The sequence below is a fragment of the Aythya marila genome, assembly GCF_965140915.1.
Source record: "Aythya marila genome assembly, chromosome: 2".
Lineage (NCBI taxonomy): Eukaryota > Metazoa > Chordata > Aves > Anseriformes > Anatidae > Aythya > Aythya marila.
The window spans coordinates 5,322,194-5,341,191 of NC_139043.1; the positions used below are offsets into that span (position 1 = coordinate 5,322,194).

An 18,998-nucleotide genomic window follows, 5' to 3' on the forward strand; every position below is an offset into this window, starting at 1 on the left:
CCTTTCTTATCTTCAGATAGGCTCAGCCGGCAGCTGAATCTTGAGTTAGATTTATTAGAAGTTTATGTCCCAAGTGGATTGAATGTACCTTGGGCTATTAGAGCAACCAGACTCTTCCAGGTCTAGGTGCAATTTCACATTTGTTTACACAAGTCACTTGAAATCCTCCTCCCCTGGGAAGGTAAAGGATTCATAATTTTAACCAAACTGATTTCAGGTAGGCTTAGGCATCGATATGTGGTTATGGCACACAGAATTCCTGAAACGCCTGGGACTCAAAGTGCACCTACACTCTGCTTTTTTCGTTTTCTCTCTCTATCCATGTTCATGTCTCCTCTTCTCTGAACGCGGGTAAAATTGGGTATCAATGGTAAAGAAAGAACACTTTAGTATAACTACACCAAAAGCACTATGCTGCCCTAACTCAGTTGTTTGTAGGAATCTGTTGAGCACCAAAACCCCCACATCCTTCCTTAGTACAAGTAAAGATGCTATGAATTCAATTTAGTTCCCCAACCAAAGCTGAAAGCAGCAGGAGACCTTGTCCTCAGCCAACAGCAAGGATTTCATCTGCTTGCACTTGTTACCTGGAAAATCTCCTTGGCATGATAGTCATCAACTTCAATGTTCACTTCTTTTAGGAAGTTCTTGAGCTCTTTCAAGCTCATCTTGTTGTCTTTGTTCTTATCAGCTTTCCGCAGGCAGGTATGAATCCAACTGCAGGATGATGTAAGGAAATCTTTCCAGATCAGTACATTGCCTAAACACCACCCCTCTGTAGCCCCGGGGGTAAGCAGGGAAATTTCTTCTAAAGACTCTGAACCACCTCTCTGTGCTGCTGTAAATCAGCACCCTCCCACTGAACAGCTTGCATCAGCTCACCTTCTGCTCTGAAAGGGCACAACGGTGCTTTGGCAGCAACAAAATGCTCTGTAATACAAGCTATCATGACATGGGGAAAGCTTTTAACTACCTGGCCAAAGCTGGACCAGCTCTATTTACCCTGTAGGAGTTTCTCGTCGCACCATATCACAAAACAGTCCAATCTCTCTTTTACAAAAGAAAGTGCATTCTGCTCCAGAGTGTTAAGAGGGGAGAGAGGAGGGAGTAAAAGTACAGGAAACTAATCCCAAGTACAGGAAACCAATCATTAGGGATTTGACTGATATTCAGTGTATCAAATTGAACACTGAACAGGGATTCTCCAAAAGAAACGTTAGTATTTATCTTCTTACTCACCTTCAGCTTCTGTATTTGTTTAGGGATTTCTTCCTAAATAGTCTTAAAGAACTTTGTAGTAAGCCAAAATCAAAATCAATACAAACTTTATGGATCTTGACTTTCCTCTATAAAATACACAAGGTCCATTCCTGTATCCTACTGTGATAATAGTTCCTAAAAGCTTCATTTACAATAACTTTAATATATCTATGGATCTAAAGAAATTACTATAAAACATGAGCCTCTTAATGTGACACAAGTTAATTTGAACTGGGTGTCCCGTGTTTTTTAGTCCCTTGGGAAAATAATGTTAGACAGCTGACATACCTTGGAGTTTGTTGGGGGGTTTTGTTTGTTTGTTTTGTTTTGTTTTAATATATATTTTTTTTGCATCAAACAGCTGTCTCTCTGTAATTTGCTTTAACTGTCAAATGACAAAGGTCACCCAGAAGAATCTCTACTTTTCAATAGAAAAAGGATGGAAGTAACAATTAGATCTCCATGAATCTAACCAGCTATGTCTTGCACAGGAAGCATTGCTTCAAATTCATTAAAAAATAAAAATAAAAAATGCTTGATCTGGATGTTAAACAGAGAAAACTTCAGAATTAGCAAATACCAGCTGGGACATATAGTGCCATAACATTTTATCTGGTCCTTTCAAAACCACCTCCAAAAAGAGGTGCTAACTGACAGCCTTTAAGGGCTATAGACATAACCCTGAAAGAGGGTATTCACCAGAGCTACCACTGGATTAAAATATTTCCAGACACTTGGAAATATGTGTAAACTGTTTGTTAGTGTTGTTGGTCTCATGGAAAGATGAACTTTCTGTCTTTAAAAATCTTGGCAGGTGCTAAACCATGACCTCACGCTGCATCCCTCTTAGCCTGGTAATATTAATATTCCTCTTTTATACACATGGAAATGAAAATAAAGAGAGGCTACATTTGCCCTGGCTCCCAAGGTTACTCCAAGGCCCTGTACCAGGCTCTGGCTGGGAGCAGTTCCCTATAAAACCAAGTTTGAGACACGAAGCTCCTATGTGAGCTCTCCCAGGGATGCTCTGCTGGGAGCACACCACCATCCTCCCCAGGGTGGAGAACACCAACTGTGCTCCAAGAGCATCAATCTGCTCAGTACATCAACGTGGTGCCAACAGCAGGGCCACCCATTCCCACCCAACCCCTGCACCACCTTTAGCTCCCCTAAGAGGACAGGAGTAATGCACACCTCTAGGGAGCCAAGAGGAAAGCCTGTATGTCGTAGCCAGACGTGGGCAGTAGGAGTGGCTACTAATTCCGTGTAGGAATTACACTTTTTGCTCTAGCCACTGCAAAAGCAAACCAGGCTTTTTTACGAGTCTGTGGTCATTTTCACTGATCACGAGCACCCGAAGCTCATGCACATATCCAAAGTCCACTCTGGAAAGCAGTATGTGAACGGTAAAAGGGAACCACAAAAGAATATGCCTGGGTCTGACTGCAAATGGATGCTTTTCTCTGCTATTGCTCCCAGAAAGGCTGAGCAACGCGGGAGGGAAATCAGAGAGCCCGCGAAGAGCAGAGGCACACAGCAGGGCCTCTCACCACGAGGGTGAGAAAAATGAGACTACAGACAAGTGGAACCTCAGCCTGTTATTTCAGCAAGCAGTGTTCAGTCTCAGAAGACCCAAACTCCTCATGCATCTGGATCCCCCTCGGGTTTGAGAGAGCTTAGAGGAGCTGGGTGAACTATAAGCACTTACACTGAAATTCTTCTCATCTGATACAAACACTGCTTTGCTGCCCTGGTTGTGGGTCTTCCTTTCACTTTACACAGCTTACTTGGGCCTGGGCAGACTAGGAAGGAGCTGGTCCCATTCCTGTATACGTCCAGAGTGCCTGCTTCCTGCCCCTTGTTTTCAAAGCATCTGCCAGCTTCAGGACTACCAGCTTTCTATGTGAAACCAAAGAGAGATGAGTGAAACCATCTGGCAGACATCCCATGAATGTGCTTGGAACAGAAATGCTGCAAAACTTCTGGTAAGTGACTCCCGACCAGAAGAAAAGCTCATATATACATTCCAGAATTGAAGCAGGCGGTGCCATGCTACCCTAATGAAAAGTTCCCTGTATTTTCTGGCCTAAAGTCATCCCTGTGCACATACCTGCAATGTTAGCTTAACAACCTCTGCCAATTTGTTGAGGGCGAAATCTGAGGCTTAGTAAAACGCTACTGTATGCACAAGAACATCAGAAATACTCCAAGCACGAGGAGGTTTTATCTTGTAGGTATATAGAACTGGAGAGGACACAGAAGACACTAATTCCAGTCCCTTGCTACCACGGTTATAACAAATCCCACCTGTCACTAGCATGTTCTTTGCTCTCAAAACTTGTTTTCAAAATCTTGCTCAGCCCTTATTTGCTTTGCAGGGTCTTGAAGGCTGGAAAAGACCCACAGCAAGGCAGTTCTCCAGTGATGGGGGCCAAGCAGGGGACCCAACACTTCTCCTCCACAACTGACTCTTCCCCTTCTGTGCTCACAGATGCAGAGAACACTTCTGAGGTTTAAGTAAGATCTGAGTAAGCCCACGCTGCCAAGCAAACCCAGTGAAGACAGACTAAATTTAAAATCCCAGGCTTTAATTAAACATCATCAAATTTCAAATGAGAAATCATGCTGTTCTGTAATTCCAGGTTACGTTAAATGGCCTGAGACAATCCCAGATTGGAAGCCAGCACTGCACAGTAATTACTCTTCCAGAAATACGGCTTGCCTACCAACCCCATTTAGCTCTGATTCTGCTTTCCAAAGACAGTGAGGCACTTTTCCACGCTGGAAATTTACAGCTTTCTTCCCTTGCAAATGTCATTGTTATTTACCCCCCTCCCCTCAGTGATCTGGTCTCTTCTTACAGGGAAGATTTTCAGCAATATAGTCAATTTTGACATGCTCCAGGGACAAGTTTCTGTAGTCCAGATTTCCCCCACGCACCACGGGGTGGGGTCAGCCTTCACATTCAAAAGGAAAACTGCCAGGCTGTACCATTTCTATCAGCACTGGAGCTGCAGGATTTCAGCTTGCCTGGGGACTGCTCCTGCCACCATGGACACACAACTGCTGGCACAGCTTAGAGGCTAAAGCTTGAAAAAACACCTGAAATGATACTCATAGGGCAAGAGATAAACACACCACCATATGCACATCGGAACTAATGGAATCTTATTCCTTTAAAGAAGCTGCTCTGTGGCTGTGCAAGTGCTTATTAGGCTTCAGAGAACCCACAGAAGAGTAAAACCTGATGAAAGCTCAGCATTTATGTGCCGTTTCCTTCATCACCAGTACATTATTACCCAGCAGGGAACCCGCATGGAGTGAAGCCTTGACTCAGGGCAAGGCTCCCCGGGGCCAGCTCAGGCTCAGACTCCAGTTTTGTGATTTTCCCCAGCTGAAGACTTCACATCTCCCTTCCTCTGCACAAATTCTTTGATGTTGAACCAGGCATGAAGCTCACGCAGCCTCCCCTCACTGCAAGCACTATCTGTTTTCCTCCCTGATAGCGGGATGCCTATTTTCGTAGAGCTTAAAGGAACTTAATATTTTATGACCCCTGCTGCTCTGTCAAATCAGGGTGAAATTGGCCAGCAGGTTCATATGTTACGGCCACGGCCTCAGGCACACAGGGATCCTAGAAAATCAAGCAAAAGCTACACCCACAGATATTCTGCTTTTACATGGATGCAAGACTTGTGGTCACAAAGCAACTTACTGAGTGAAACTTGGCCCTGGGGAAAATTCCCTGGGAATTCAGCAAAGCCAGGATTTCACCCAATAACCATCTCACTCTCCTTCTCACAGCTAATTCACTCTTCTTTCCTGCTTTGCTCCTTTTCCCTTCTGTGTCTGCATTTTCTCTAGAGCAACTGCAAACTCTTTCAGGGCAAAACTTCCTCCCATGCTGAGGCAAATAAGGAGTAGTTTCACTAAAGTCAGAGGAGCTACCCTACAGTAAACTTGGCAGAGAGAAGAGGAGAATCAGTTCCCTTGCCTTGTATTGCTGAGAAACATGATAAACAATACAGGCTTTTTATGCCTTGCCAAAAAGTGCCTGTCCTGGAGTTTACTGCAATGCAAGTGAAACAGACCCCTGAAGAATACAAAAGATAATGATTGTTTTATCTAGAGATCCCTGAAAGGGGCAATTCTTTACTTAAGGAGCTATGTGGAGCCTGACTCCACTCTCGCTTGTAGGAAAGGAAAAAAAAGCACTGGAAACCAGGGATTTGCCTGGGTGCAAAATCAATGTGAGAGAAAACTCGGTGCCCGGGGCCAATAGGAAAAAAGGGGTCTAGTCTACTATCTCCACCCACTGAGAAGGACAAGTGCTTCTTTGTGTGTGATTAATCACTTTACAAGGCAAAGGATACTGTTGGAGTTTCTGTTTCTGGTTCATGGAGTTGCTGTGGGCTATGATTTTCCCAAGGCCGCGGACCCAGTGGTTGGCATCGTCCTCTGAACTCGCAATGAGGTCCAGGTTTTTCCGCTGGTCTTTGAAGACGATGGAAAAGCAGCGATACTCTGGTACATCCTTGGCGTATTTTTCCATACCTTCTGTTTTATGGCCTGACCTCACATCCCGAATATCTTCAATGGAGACTGTGGAAAGAAAGCAGAGCCTGTTGTCAGCAGGGGTTCAGTCATCCTTATCTCTATTTGGTGATGGATATTCAGAAATTACTCTTTTTCCTTTTCCTGCAACCTCTCCCTCCCACAGCCGGAGGATTCCCTTCTCTTTTCTGCCTTCCACAAACTTTGTTGCTGCAGAAAGATCAAATGAAAAGGCACAGACGGAGCAAGAAAACAAACATACAAAACCCCCGACACCTCTCCTTTGCTCTTTTCCCATGTCCTTTATTTAACAGAGACTCAGAATATGCATGTATGCCATACTGTGATACCATGTTTATGACTTATCAGTCACTGTCAAGGCTGGCTCCAGTCCTTGGAGCATCTCTTCCTTGACCTCTGCCCCTGTCTGTGAGTGGGGGAGATGGGTCTATGCCTCCCCATGAACAGGGACAGGTAACCCAGTAGGTCTGTCCACTTTCCTCTGTAAATCTGGACCTGGATTTATCACTGAGACCATTTATCACTGAGACCATCATTTTCAAGTGTCCAACCTGTGACACTGATATTCAGAGACAGGAGCTACCAGTTTCTCAAATCCATGCTCCTTTCCATGCTTCTGAAAAAGGACACCAGAAATCACTGATTGCTTTTTTGGCTTCATCTGTTTGTGTTTTCCTCACCCCTCTATAAACACAGGGAGACAAAACACTAATCCTCCTCTGGAAAATGCTTGGGTGCTTTTGGCGTTTTAGACACAACTAAGATTTCTCTTGGGCATAGTATTAGATGCCATGTAATCAATAAGCACTTGAAAGACCGGAGGATCATGATCAACGGGACCTCACCCCATCAATCAAATAACCTTTGGCTATTCTAGTCTCAGAACTGGAAACAAAGATTTCTAACAGCCCACGGGGAGATGAGATGGACCAAAATCGTTTGCAAAAAGTGAGAAGGTAAAATTTAAAATCCCATATACGCTTCTCAGTCATACTAGTAAAAACTGGGGAGACAAAGACCAAAGCCTCAGAGCAGTTTGGTGTCACCCACGATCCGTCCACACCCCTGCCAAAGGCAGACTTGATCCTGGTAGCTGTCAGCAAGCAATACACACACAGCTTTCAAACCCTCCCATTTCCATCTCTGACCCTAGGCTAGTGGAAACAAGCCCTGAAGGCACACCAAGTTTGCCATGTGCTCATGCGAGGCAGTCCAGAAAGAGTTGTGTATTCAACGAAGTATGTGAAGCAAAGGTATGTAACTGAGACAGTCCTACTCTGCTCTGAGAGCATTTCTGGTGCCCTCAAGCTCTGCTGAAAGCAGGCAAGCTCAGAAACTGAGCTCTCCCAGCAGCACACACAGCCTCCTTTTGTATTTCTGGAGTTGATGGGCCACTTAATACACCTACACAGGCCTGAGAGAAAAGGGCAGACACTGCTTAATCAGATTTGATGCTGAGAAACTTAACACCTAAATAGGGATGGCACTTACATACACTAGATGGAAAAACTGTTTGAAAATGGTGTTGGAGTCAATAACTGAGAACGTCCAGTTTCATTTGCCTTGGGGTTTGACAGACCAGTTAACATTTTGCAAGCATCTACATTCATCTCAGGGCACACACACAAAAGATAGCACACCTGAGAGATTGTATTGGGTTTATGTGGCAAGGTTTTGGTAGTGGGTGGGCTGCAGTGAGAAGAATCCAGCAGCTGCCCCATGTTACATACAGGCCAGTTTCAACTAGCTCCAAAGGGATCCACGTCTGGCCAGAGCTGAGTCAATAAGTGATGTTGTTTGTGCCTCTAGGAGAGCAGATTTAAGGAAGGGGAAAAAACTTCTGCACAACAGCAGCTGGGAAGGTGAGGAGTGAGACCCAGCCCTGCAGCCCCCAAGGTGAGTGCAGCAGGAGGGCAGGAGGTGCTCCAGGCACGCAGCAGCAGTTCCCCTGCAGCCTGTGAAGGGAGAGGCCCCTGGTGGAGCAGGCTGTCCCCCTGCAGCCCATGGGTCCCACATGGAGCAGATCTCCACGCTGCAGCCCCCCCCATGGGTGGAGGAGCCCCCGGTGGAGCAGGTGGATGTGGCCTGGAGGAGGCTGCGGCCCATGGAGAGCCCCCACAGGAGCAGGCCCCGGGCCGGAGCTGCGATCCATGGAGAGGAGCCCACGCAGGAGCAGGGGGGCTGAGGGAGATGCCGCCCATGTTGAGTGATCTCCATGTCCTTAGCCTTTGAGCCCTTTTCAAAATATTCTTCCCTCTTTCCCTTACAGGAAGGGAAGTGAGAGCAACTGTAGGGGAGCTCAGCAGCCTAGCTGAGTAAAACCACCACAGAGATATCCAGACATCTTCAGTAACACACATGCCTAAAACCAGATTTCAAACTGAAAAACCTATTCCAGAATGAAAAATATGGGTAAATATTAATTCCTGTCTCATGGAGGTATGAGACTGATTTTGTTCGTGCTTGTCTTCAAGGAGCTTTGTTAAAAACCATATGTGAGTGTAAAATATCTCTACTATTTAGCTGAGTAAGAGAAACTTGAGAAATTTACCCCCCAAAAGAAAAAGATTTAACCTATTCCTTCATTTAAATTGGTTCATTTTCACTGTTACAGTGCCAATTCATTCAAATTCAACACTGCAGAAATACACAACTCAATATCCACCCTGCATATTTTTAGCATGGCTGCCCTGGGATCACCCAAAATTCACTGGATGCTCATCAGAGTTTAAAAATCTCCCTTTTTCCCCAGGGCAGTCATGATATAGCTCAGCTGTGGGGAAAAAACACACACACTCAGCAAAAAAAACCCTACAATTTCCAAAAATTAGCGACTGTCCAAAACCAACACTTGACATTTGCTTTAAATTCCCACCATGCGTTGGGGTGGTCAAACACCTTCCATAACACTCCGCTGATTTGGTGTCTATATAAGAAGATGCCGTGAGACCCTTCCTGGAGTTGGCAAAGCTCCTCTCTGATGATGAGCAATTACCTTTGTGTGGTCTTATTTTCACTTGGTGAAGGCCAAGAGTGGAACAGACAGAGGGGAGGGGAGGAGAGGTTCGGGTTGGGATGGGATGGGATGGGCTGCTGTGGAATTACATTATCTGGCCAACTTACTTCAGAGTGAAAGCTTATGGTTTTGAGTGCTAAAACTATCTTTCGAAGAAAAGGGCTGCAATTCCCTTGAAGCTAGGCTGCTGGTGGAGAGCCTTTCTGCTGAGTTTGCTTGTTAACCAGCACATTGGGCAAATGACAGGGATTGTGCCTTATGTAGCACTGCACAGTTTACACCTTTATTGTAAAGGATGCCGTGATGTTTAAAGGGATTCAGCTCAGTCAAAATACCTAAATCTCAGTATCTTAGTTAGGCTCCTTTTATAAGCAATGGAAAAAAAAAAAAAGAGAGAGAGAAAAAAAAACTTTTGGAACACAAACTTTCTGTCCTATTTAGAAATAAACTTTAGCATGTGAGAAATCAAAGCCTAAATCTACGACTACAGTGGATCCTTGACCAGAAAGGAAGCCCAGGCAGAGCATCTCAGAGGCAGATGTGTGCCATGCAGATGGTCCATAAGCAGGTGATTCTGCTGCACTCCTGGTGTCCTTTGGTTATGGCAGTGCAAGTGGAAGGATCATCCTGTTGTTCCTCATCACCTGCCAACTGCTCACCACTGCTTGGCTCCTAAGTTATTATCCCTTCAGACCAGCTAGCTACTCTGCTTGTGCAATCAATCCCTAAACTTTGGGTTGGCAATGACAGAGTGTTTCCAAGACTAGAAAATCTGATGTTAAATATTGGAAATTTAGAATGTATTCTTTGGAAACCGTTATCTGGCAAAGTGAATCCACTGGAAAAAAAAAGTGAGTTGTGTGGGAGGAAAAAAGATTGAAAACCTGTAGCTGGAAGGGCTGCCTTGATCTCCATGGAGTATACTGCTGAGAAGAGGATGATGGAGGGCACAGAATGTCCCCATGCAGAAAAAGTACAAGGAAGGCTGAGAAACAAGATCAATGTCTACTGTTGTCACACAAGAGACAAGAGAAACTATCAGCGCAGGAACCATTAAAAAAGCAAAGGAGGACATTTTTTAAAGCTTTCCGTTGCTTGGTCATATGTACTGCTTTCATCTATCAATATAAAAGCTGAAGCCAAAGGAGTCAGCCCAAGCCATCTGCAAATGTTATCTCTTTTCTGGAAAATCTTAGTCCAGCATGAATACATTATCAGCTGCTCCTGGACAAAGACTGAGCTGTATTAGCAGTCCCAAACCAACTGTGTTCTCAGATGAGCTAGCTGCAAGGAGAGATCAGAAAGAAGTGGGGGACAGAGAAGTGATTTACAGAAGAGGTGCAGTTACAGCAAACACAGATCAATCACATATCCCTGCAACCTCTCCTGGTCCTTCCCCATCACGCCACAGTGGGGAGGTAACCACAAGCAAAAGGGAATCTGAAAAGTTTGCATCTGCTTCTCTTAAGTGTTTATGTCTGCTGAAAAGTTGGTTTGTGCAAAGCCCAAAATAATGAAGCATCACACTAGGAAGCTTGTGTCCTCCCCGGCCTCCAGACATTGAGTCAAACAGGTTACATGCCGGTCAGCCTTCTTGGCCAGCGCCACAGCTGATGGTCATAGCTCCCTGCTCACATGGACATACACCAGCATTCCCTGGAGCCACTGAGATTACTCCTCTCAGTCTCATGGAGATGTGAGAATTTTCTTTTTATGCTTGTGCCCCCATGCACCTCCCTTCCTTGGTCCTGTACCCTTCTCCCATTTCACCCATAGCATTATCAGGTTTGAGTCAGGCCCACAGAATACAGAAGAACAGTTTCAACAGCCCAATATTTTCAAGGAGTGTCTCTTTTGGGAGTCTCTTCTGTTTTATATTTCTCTCTTCATGCCTTTCAAGGAGTTTGCTGCTACACTTACAAGCTCATCCCCTCATGCAGAAGGACAAGGAACACCTCCTTTGAAGGAAGACAAAAGCTGCGACTCACACCGATGTGCCTGAAAGCAGACTTAGAGAGCATGCAAGAGCTCAGGTCCAACAGAGTGACCCACAAAACCTTACTGAGCGGGTTCGGAGCCTCACCTCTGTCTCTGCATGACCCAGAAGCTCCCCCAGGCCCTAGGAGCCACTACCACTTTAGTGATAGGACCAGAGGGAATGGCCTCAAGTTGTGCCAGGGGAGATTCAGGTTGGAAATGAGGAGACATTTCTGCTCAGAAAGAGCAGTCAGGCACTGGGACGGGTTGCCCAGGGAGGTGGTGGAGTCACCGTCCCTGGGGTTGTTCAAGGAGAGGTTGGACGTGGTGCTTGGGGACATGGCTTAGTGGTGATATTGGTGGTAGGGGGATGGTTGGACCAGATGTTCTTGAAGGTCTCTTCCAACCTTAATGATTCCAGAATTCTAGGATTTCTCCCCAAGGCTGGCCCCTGAGGGAAAGGCTCCCCACCTGCCTTCCACCATGACCTGGGCCAGCCTCACCACCCTCCGTGAGGTGCTCTTATGCCCACCTCAGTGCAAGGACTGATGCCCTACAGCCCTGCACAGCGGGAGGCCCATTTGTGAGGGAACCAATCCCTCAGGAGGCAGTAGGGAGAGGGACCCTAATTTGACCTCCCCTTCACCCTAAAAGCAGCAACACCAGAGCATCAAGAGTCACATACACGCACAGCGAGCCATTTGGCAGCCAAAAATACAAATGCTGAAGAGCCAGAAGTACGAGCCTGACAAGGTGCCTCATGATTAGAGCACTTGTGTGAAAGACGAGCCCTGGCCACTGGCCTCTGCTCCAGGGGCAACGTCCATCTCTTCTCCAGTCATTGCTCCGAATATAAAACATCCAGACTGTGCTGGGAATGTGGACAGTAGAACACTTTGGTAATCCTAAAAAATACAGAAAAAGGAGGAGCAGAGGCAGAAAGCAATCCCTTTACCTTCCTCCTGATTGAAAGGCAGCCCTTTGAGGGGAGATGATTTGTCAAGACTCTTACAGAAAAAAGAGACAAGGAACTGAACCCACATCTGCAAACCACTAAGGATGTGAAGGACATGGACAACAAGCTGCTTCTTACTTGTGCCTTTGCTGATAAAGAGGGAGATGTATGGACAATGTATGGACACATGGAGGCACTGCCAAAACAGTTGGCCTTGGGAGAAGGGGGGAAATTTTTTTTCACTGTGGGGCAAATGCTCTTCAGATCCTTCCCTTTCCATATCCTACTTCCCCTTCATTAACAAATGATGTCTACAGTGTGGCATCCAGTCACGCTGAATTACTCCATCCCTAATTGCCTTAGTAAGTCACTTCTGTTTACTGTCAGGAAACGCAGACGAGAAATGCACTGAGCTGTTAATAGCTCGCACCATATTTGCACACAACACTGCATTTCTGCAGAGATCACCCCTTCTCCGACCACAGCTCAGTCAGGTTGCTTTAGCATCTTGCCAAGAACCGACAAAAGCTGCTACCTGCCCCCAGCACAGCCCTGCCAGCCCGGGGGGCTGCAGTGAGACTACACGGATTTTGCAACACGCTGAGCACATGGGGCAAACTGGCACTGTGTGCTGCTTCTCTCCTTGGTTTTGCCCCAGGAAAAGCACTTTAGCTGCTTTCAGTTTCACCATAGACAACTGATGCTAGTGGCTAAATGCAGTTGGGATCGGGACCTTTGTAATCAGCAGGAGTGGGAGCACATCAAATTCCTGGACTGGGAACACCAAAGGTCATCCAGCACCCTCATCACTGATGGATGCTTTTGCAGCACGATTCGAGGGTGGGTTTAGATTGAGCCCCCCTGTACTGTGCCTTCTTAGCTCTGACCACATTGCTCTCCCTTCTCCCTGTGCCTGAATTACTCCAGCTCTCAACTGCTGTGTATCACCAGCTGACAACCACTGATATAACGCACGCGTAATTTCACAGGTTGTTCAGGAATACATTTTAATAAGAGGTCTTTACCCAATCTTTCCGTATAAGCAACACAGGTCGGGGCGCTGATATAAATAGTGATCTCTATTTACATTCCACACACCACAAGCAAGTCCCTGCAAACTATTTTTGCCACTAGTTTCTACTTCTCCTGCCACTAAATTTGGATCTAAGGCTCTTACCACTTCCACCTTTGCATTTAACTTGCTATAGAGAATAAGGTCGGTATTTGCCAGCAGACTGCCTGTGATGAAAACTGTCCCAGAAACTCACGCAGTGGCCTGATTTAAAATCAAATCGAAAAAACAGGCAGCTCTGCAATTGAAGTGACTTGTTTTATGGGTTGAATGATTTTGATAAAAACTAATGAGACCCACAGACAGACGGTTTTGTTTTCACAGCTGATGGCTGCCTTGCATAACATATTCACATCAGCAAATATTTTTCCAGGGACAAATACATGTCTGATCGTGAAGGCAACGATTCCTAGAGAAACTGCCTAACCAGCTCCAGAAGGAAGCTGTTGGTGTAGTCAGTTTCCTGCTATGTGCATACAGGTTGCTGAGAATTTCTGTTGACTTTTGGCACTCATCAGATCCGCAGGAACAACTTAAAGTTTTTACTTCTTGACTTGAGCAGGCACAGAGCAATACCATGTCCTTTCTGTTCTTCTAAAGGCAAGTTCAGAGCATTAATTCAATGGAGGCAATCATTCATCCATCCATAAAAATGGTACAGTATGCTCATCACGTGGTGTTTTAAGGGTGTTCCTAAATTTAACAGAACTGAAAACTGAAGGAAAAAGTTTTCTGCTGAACACTGGTAGTACAGAGTATTATAAAGCTTTAAACTGTATAAAATATCCTATAATTGGGTTGGAATTGGGAGGAACTGGAACAAGTTCTGTGCATTTTTAATACTGAAGCTAATTAATCATTAGATGAAAATATCAATTTCATGCTTTAAAATAATAATACAATCTTCATTTAAACAGTTGTGCGAGCGTAGCTTGCCTCTGCAAATTGCTTCCCAAACTGTTTTCTTTTAACCAAAGTAAAGAAAAAAAAAAATACAACAATAGTAGTACTTCAGTAAAGCTTTTGGCTAGAAATTGCAATGTTTGAGCCAAAACACTTAAACTTGTTTCTTGATTGCACAGTTCATGACTCAACGAAGCACCCCCACTGAGTCACCCCCTGTGTGGTGTGCGAAGCTCGCTCATGGCTGTCATGGGAAACGTCATCTCCCTGAGCTTCCAACAGAGAAAGGGTGCAGGAGGCAGCGAGGTACCTGCTCCTCTGGGGCCCTGATGTAGTATCCTTGAATCTAAACCACTCATTCAGCCTTTTCCTTCCGCCTCTGAACAGTCTGTTTTTCCACCAACCGCCCCAAAGGGTGTTTCACTGGAAAGTTTTCAACCATCCTACAGATCCTCAAGTTCAGAGAGTTTCTGAAGGGATTGAGGCTGGCTTAAGTGAGCTCAAGCTGGGGATTTCAGCCGGTTTAGGAAAAAAACTTTCAAAAACTGATTTCTCTGAAAGCAGCACGTGGCTTTCTATTCTTTTGCATGTGTAGATGAGACCTGATCTTTGACCACAGCTAGCCAAGGCAGTGTTACTGACAGGTTGCTGCTTCTTGAGTGCAATCCCCTCTGCCTCCCTTCTCTCCCACCATAATGATGCTCAGGAGAGAACAGGCACTGACTGAACTGGCTGTCTACCAGCCCCCTTGCACAAACCTCTTCTTTTGCCCCCAAACTGTCAATCCTGCCACTTGAACCCCGATGGATTATGGTTTAACATTTGTTGGAGAACTGTCCCCTTAAGGTGCTTCAGGGGCTTTTTGAAAAACTCATTCCTTGGGCCTAAATGGAAGTACTGAAAAATAATGGATTATGGATAAAAAGAGAAAAAATGGATTACATTCCTCCTGTGTAGCAACCATATTAGAAGGGCAGCTTATTCCCCCAAAAAAGCCCTGTAGGTAATAAGAGATATCAAGACAGCATCCAATCTAAATTTCCAGTTGTTTAAAATAAAGGCAGAGGAAGGTAATGGTTGTATGCCTTGTATCTGGCCCAGGCAACATCTGTGCCTGTGACAGCCCTGATATGTTGTTTTTTTTCAACTTCAATCAGCTGAGATTCTCCTGTCTATCCCTAGAGATCCGCAGTTTTATCTCCTACAGACACCACCACACAATGGTTTACGAGTAGCTTTTCTGCCTGATTATAAGAACAGCAAGAGGAATAACAGGAAACTGCCCAAATAAAAAACATAACCCTTACCCTATCCAGACTTTGCTCCTCTGAGGTGCCTCCATATGCCTGCTCTGAGTTCAGCTGCAGATAAGATTAGGCCTTGCTGCTCAAACCTCCCAGTTTCCATTCAGCTCATTCTTTTTCCTTCCTTAAAAAAAAAAGCAGCTTATCATCAGTTTTAGAAAGGCTTTGCACTGGAGTGCACTGGAATCTGTTAACCAGGAAAGGTGACCCTCTGGAGAGACTCGCCTTGAAATTCTTGGTTTTGTGTATAAAATCAGTGATCCTGAACTCTTCCTCTGTCTTCTGACTGCCTACACACACCAAACCAAACGAGAAGGTGGCCACAGCAATAAAGCCTGCCAGAGGACACAACGTGAAGCAGGGGCAATCCTCTCTGTACCTAAACACAAAGCATCCTGGTGAAGTCAAATGCCCGATAAACAAACCCAAACCCAGCAATCACTCTGAAAACTTGGGAACGAAAGGTTCCGGAGGACCAAGAGAGGAGAAAGGCATGGGAAAATGTGTGGCTTTGGGGTTTTGGCTGGGGACTGGGCAGGCATCAGTCCTGTATTCATCTCTCCTGTTGACTTCCGGGTTCAGGCACATCCACTGTGCTTGCTGAAAGCAGCCCCAAGGTGGCCATCCAAACCTCCCAAAAACTTTTGCCAGCACCTCCAGCAGACCTGCACGTCCTCCCAGGAGCGTGTGGGACGTGGCCTGCCCCATCGTGCTTGGTTGGTCAACATGACATCAGGCACGCTTCTACAGCCAGCAGGGCATAAAGGTGCAGAGCCAGCAGCTCTGTTGCTGCCCTTTGCTTTTTCAGAGCAGCAAGGACAGCTGTGCCTCAATGCCTTGTCTCCCTTCCTGGTCTCTTGATGATAAAAAATAAAAATAAAAAGACTTTCTGTGGGGAAAGGTGTGAATGTGTGGGAGTGTTACGGAGCACATCTGTGGGTGTGAGTCAATAGGCAGTTCTACTCCATCCTTGCACTGCACCAAGGACACTCCTAGGGCAGAGCTGGTTCTGCACTGCCTCCATCCCCAGCAGCGCCGTAATGTTAGCTGGGCCCAGTTAGCAAAGTCTATCTCGGTTGGTGTTAATCCACACCCACGCAGACACACTCCCAACCTGTGCCCAATACCCAGCTCGAAGGATTTGATCTTACTGTGGGGCTCTTATTGCAACTTAACACAGAATAAAGTTATGGGGGGGCCAGTTCTCCACGCCACTGGCCCAGCAATGGAGAAAATGGGATTGACCAGTGCTCCTCCGAGCAGGTCTCAAGGTCCATGAAGCCTCCTGTTCACTTCAGAGGATCAGCTGGGGTGGGAATGTTGCTGGAGGTGTCCTCAGCCCCTGTAATTTGGAAACTGCTGGCTCAGAGCACAGGAAAGAAAGCTCTGAAAGCCATTCTTCTCCACTCACACCCTTGTTTGTTTTGTAGGAAGACAATCTGGGAAAGGATTTAGCTTTTATCTGGGACAGAGCTCCACGTAACAGACATTGCTAGGGAGCAAATGCTCAAGTGTTATTATGGGGTATTGCACTGGTACCTAAACAGCCCAGCTGAGCTCAGGACCCTGCTGAGCTTAGGACCATGCAGGACATGCAAGCACACAGCAAGGGACAGTCTCTAATCCAAAGCTTTTTACAGGTAGAATGAGGAGGAGAAAGGAAATGTGGGGGGAAGGATGCACAAAGAGATTAAATGAGCTGGCAAAAGTCATATAAAAGATTTGGGTTGTAAACTAAACATATTTTGCTCTGCTACCTTACTCCTCCTCACCATTTCTGGGAGAGGGATGGAGTAGTTTGGAAGACCCACTCTTCGTTTAGTTAGCTGTGACTGTTAAAATCAAACAGTGTAAATAACCCAGGCAGCATGTTCTACATTTTAGTATGCTATAAAATAAGTTCCACATTATTCATTTACCTCCTGTCTTTACCAGACCATGATTATCAGTGACAGTGAAATATGTCAGGAAAAAAAAAAATGGGAAGGAAAAAAGCAGATACAAAGGAATACATACCCTGCCTGATCCCATTTTGACAGCACATGGCAGGACCAGGAGCCCCTGTTCCCAGTTATGGCTCTGAGCTGGGTGATGCTGGGGATGAATGGTTGTCCTTGTGCCCGTGCAATAGTGACTGTCATATCTGAACTTCTTACAATGGGGCAGATTGTGAATTTCCAAGATAAGGATGGGAATAGGTTCTCCTTCCCAAAGATATCTGTCCTGGCAGAGCCCAAATCAGCAGCCAAAGTGCCCCATACCATGCCACGGATGCTCAAGCCACGTCACACACCATGCATTACACACTCAGGTGTCCCCACAGAGACACCTGAGTAACCCGAACCCTTTATTTGGAGAGGAAATACGCCAGGTAGGGCTGCTGAGCCCAGCACAGCCCAATGCCCCAGTGGGACAATCCCTCAACACAACAGGACACCTGGGTGCCAACTGCTGCTGGCGTGCCCTTCCCTCTGCACACCGCATCACGCCACACCACGCCACACAGCCCCTGTGGTTCATTCTACCCCATGACAATTTTGAGCAGTAGCTCATGAGCTTGGGAAATGCGGCCATTCCCGACTCGGCAGATTCCTCCCAGCTGTCTCCAAAACAGACAGCATAACTCAGTGTATGATACAGGACGAGGGAAGGATCTGGTCGCGTTGCTTCAAGCCCTGCCTTTGCACCACAAGCACGTCCTGGTTCATCCCAAGCACCTCTGCAGACCATGCCCCACGCCTGCGATGATGCAGATTTTACTTACAGATCTGTGACTCTGGAGACCTCAGCATCTTCTTCGATTCCTGCCATATGGTTTTGCAGTCCTCCTGGAGCTTATAAAACCGCTCCTTTCTCCAAGAGCTGGACTTCACCTTCAGCAGCTGGCTGCCTTTTAGGAGGAACTTCAGATCCTTGTCATCTTTCAGGCCTGGGGAGAAAGAGAAGTGGTAATGATATATAAGAGCTAGCACAAGAAATAATAATGTACATAGGGTCTTCCCTTCAGCAGGACACAAGTCAGAGACATAAACAGAGCACTACAGTGCAGCCAGCTCTGGGGAGAATGGCGGAGTAGAGACCCAGAAATCTGCCACGTCACATTTTATGCTCACAAAAGAGACTGGAGCCTTGTGGATTTCTTAGACTGAGTCTAAAGATTTCTGTACTATAATTCTCAGGTGGTTTACAAGCATCAAATATTTCCTTCACAGTAAATATAGTTGAGATGCAAGAACAACAGCATAAAAGTAAAAGCAGAGGAAGGAAAGTTGTGGAACTTTTAATTGGAGTGCTGTCAGGAGCTTTGAGGAGAATTCAGCTCTATTCACAGCAAATTTCCTTCATGAAAACAGGTCCCTCTCTGAAAAGCTGTCCCCTTCTGGTCCCAGCACCTGCAGAGATTTCTCGTCTCAGACCAGGTTCAGGAAGGCACTTAGACATCCAGAGAAGCAACAGTCATCTACTAAGGCTTTCAAAACGTACATTTGACATTCTACATGGTTTTGAACGTCTCAGAAGTATATGACTTCCACATACCTAAATACCTTGGAGATTTTGTCCCTCAGACCAACCATTAATTAGAGATCTGCAGTGTGTGAACTGGTGCAGGGCGGGTGGGGGGCAGCAGGAGAATGAAACATGAGGAACACACCCTGGGCTTCCTGTAATAGGCACCTTGCAGCTCTGACATTGCATAAAAGGCTGTTTCAAAGCTGGTGAAACAACATTTAGCTCTGTAGCATTGAACAAGCCCAACTCCAACTCAGCATGACTTCTGCTAACTTTATCTTGAGGATGCAGGTGAGGCTGTCACTAATAACTACTTGGCCACTTGCAGCCACCTGACACTCCCATCATAGGATATGTCCCAGCGCTCCATAAACACAACACAGAGCCCCACAAAGCAGGAATCCGAGTTAACTGATTTGTGCAATA

General features: G+C 45.9%; 1 protein-coding gene across 2 annotated transcripts in view; it reads right to left on the reverse strand.

The window, feature by feature from the left end:
* PLCD1 (phospholipase C delta 1) overlaps nucleotides 1-18,998 on the reverse strand; it is a 52,604-nt gene that overhangs the window by 22,190 nt on the left and 11,416 nt on the right. For both annotated transcript variants that reach the window (XM_082753040.1, XM_082753039.1), the window contains exons 2-4: nucleotides 17,827-17,991; nucleotides 5,634-5,862; nucleotides 588-717 (exon numbers count right to left, since the gene is read on the reverse strand). In XM_082753040.1, coding sequence (XP_082609166.1) covers nucleotides 588-717; nucleotides 5,634-5,862; nucleotides 17,827-17,991 — 524 coding nt within the window. The remainder of the gene's footprint in view (nucleotides 1-587; nucleotides 718-5,633; nucleotides 5,863-17,826; nucleotides 17,992-18,998) is intronic.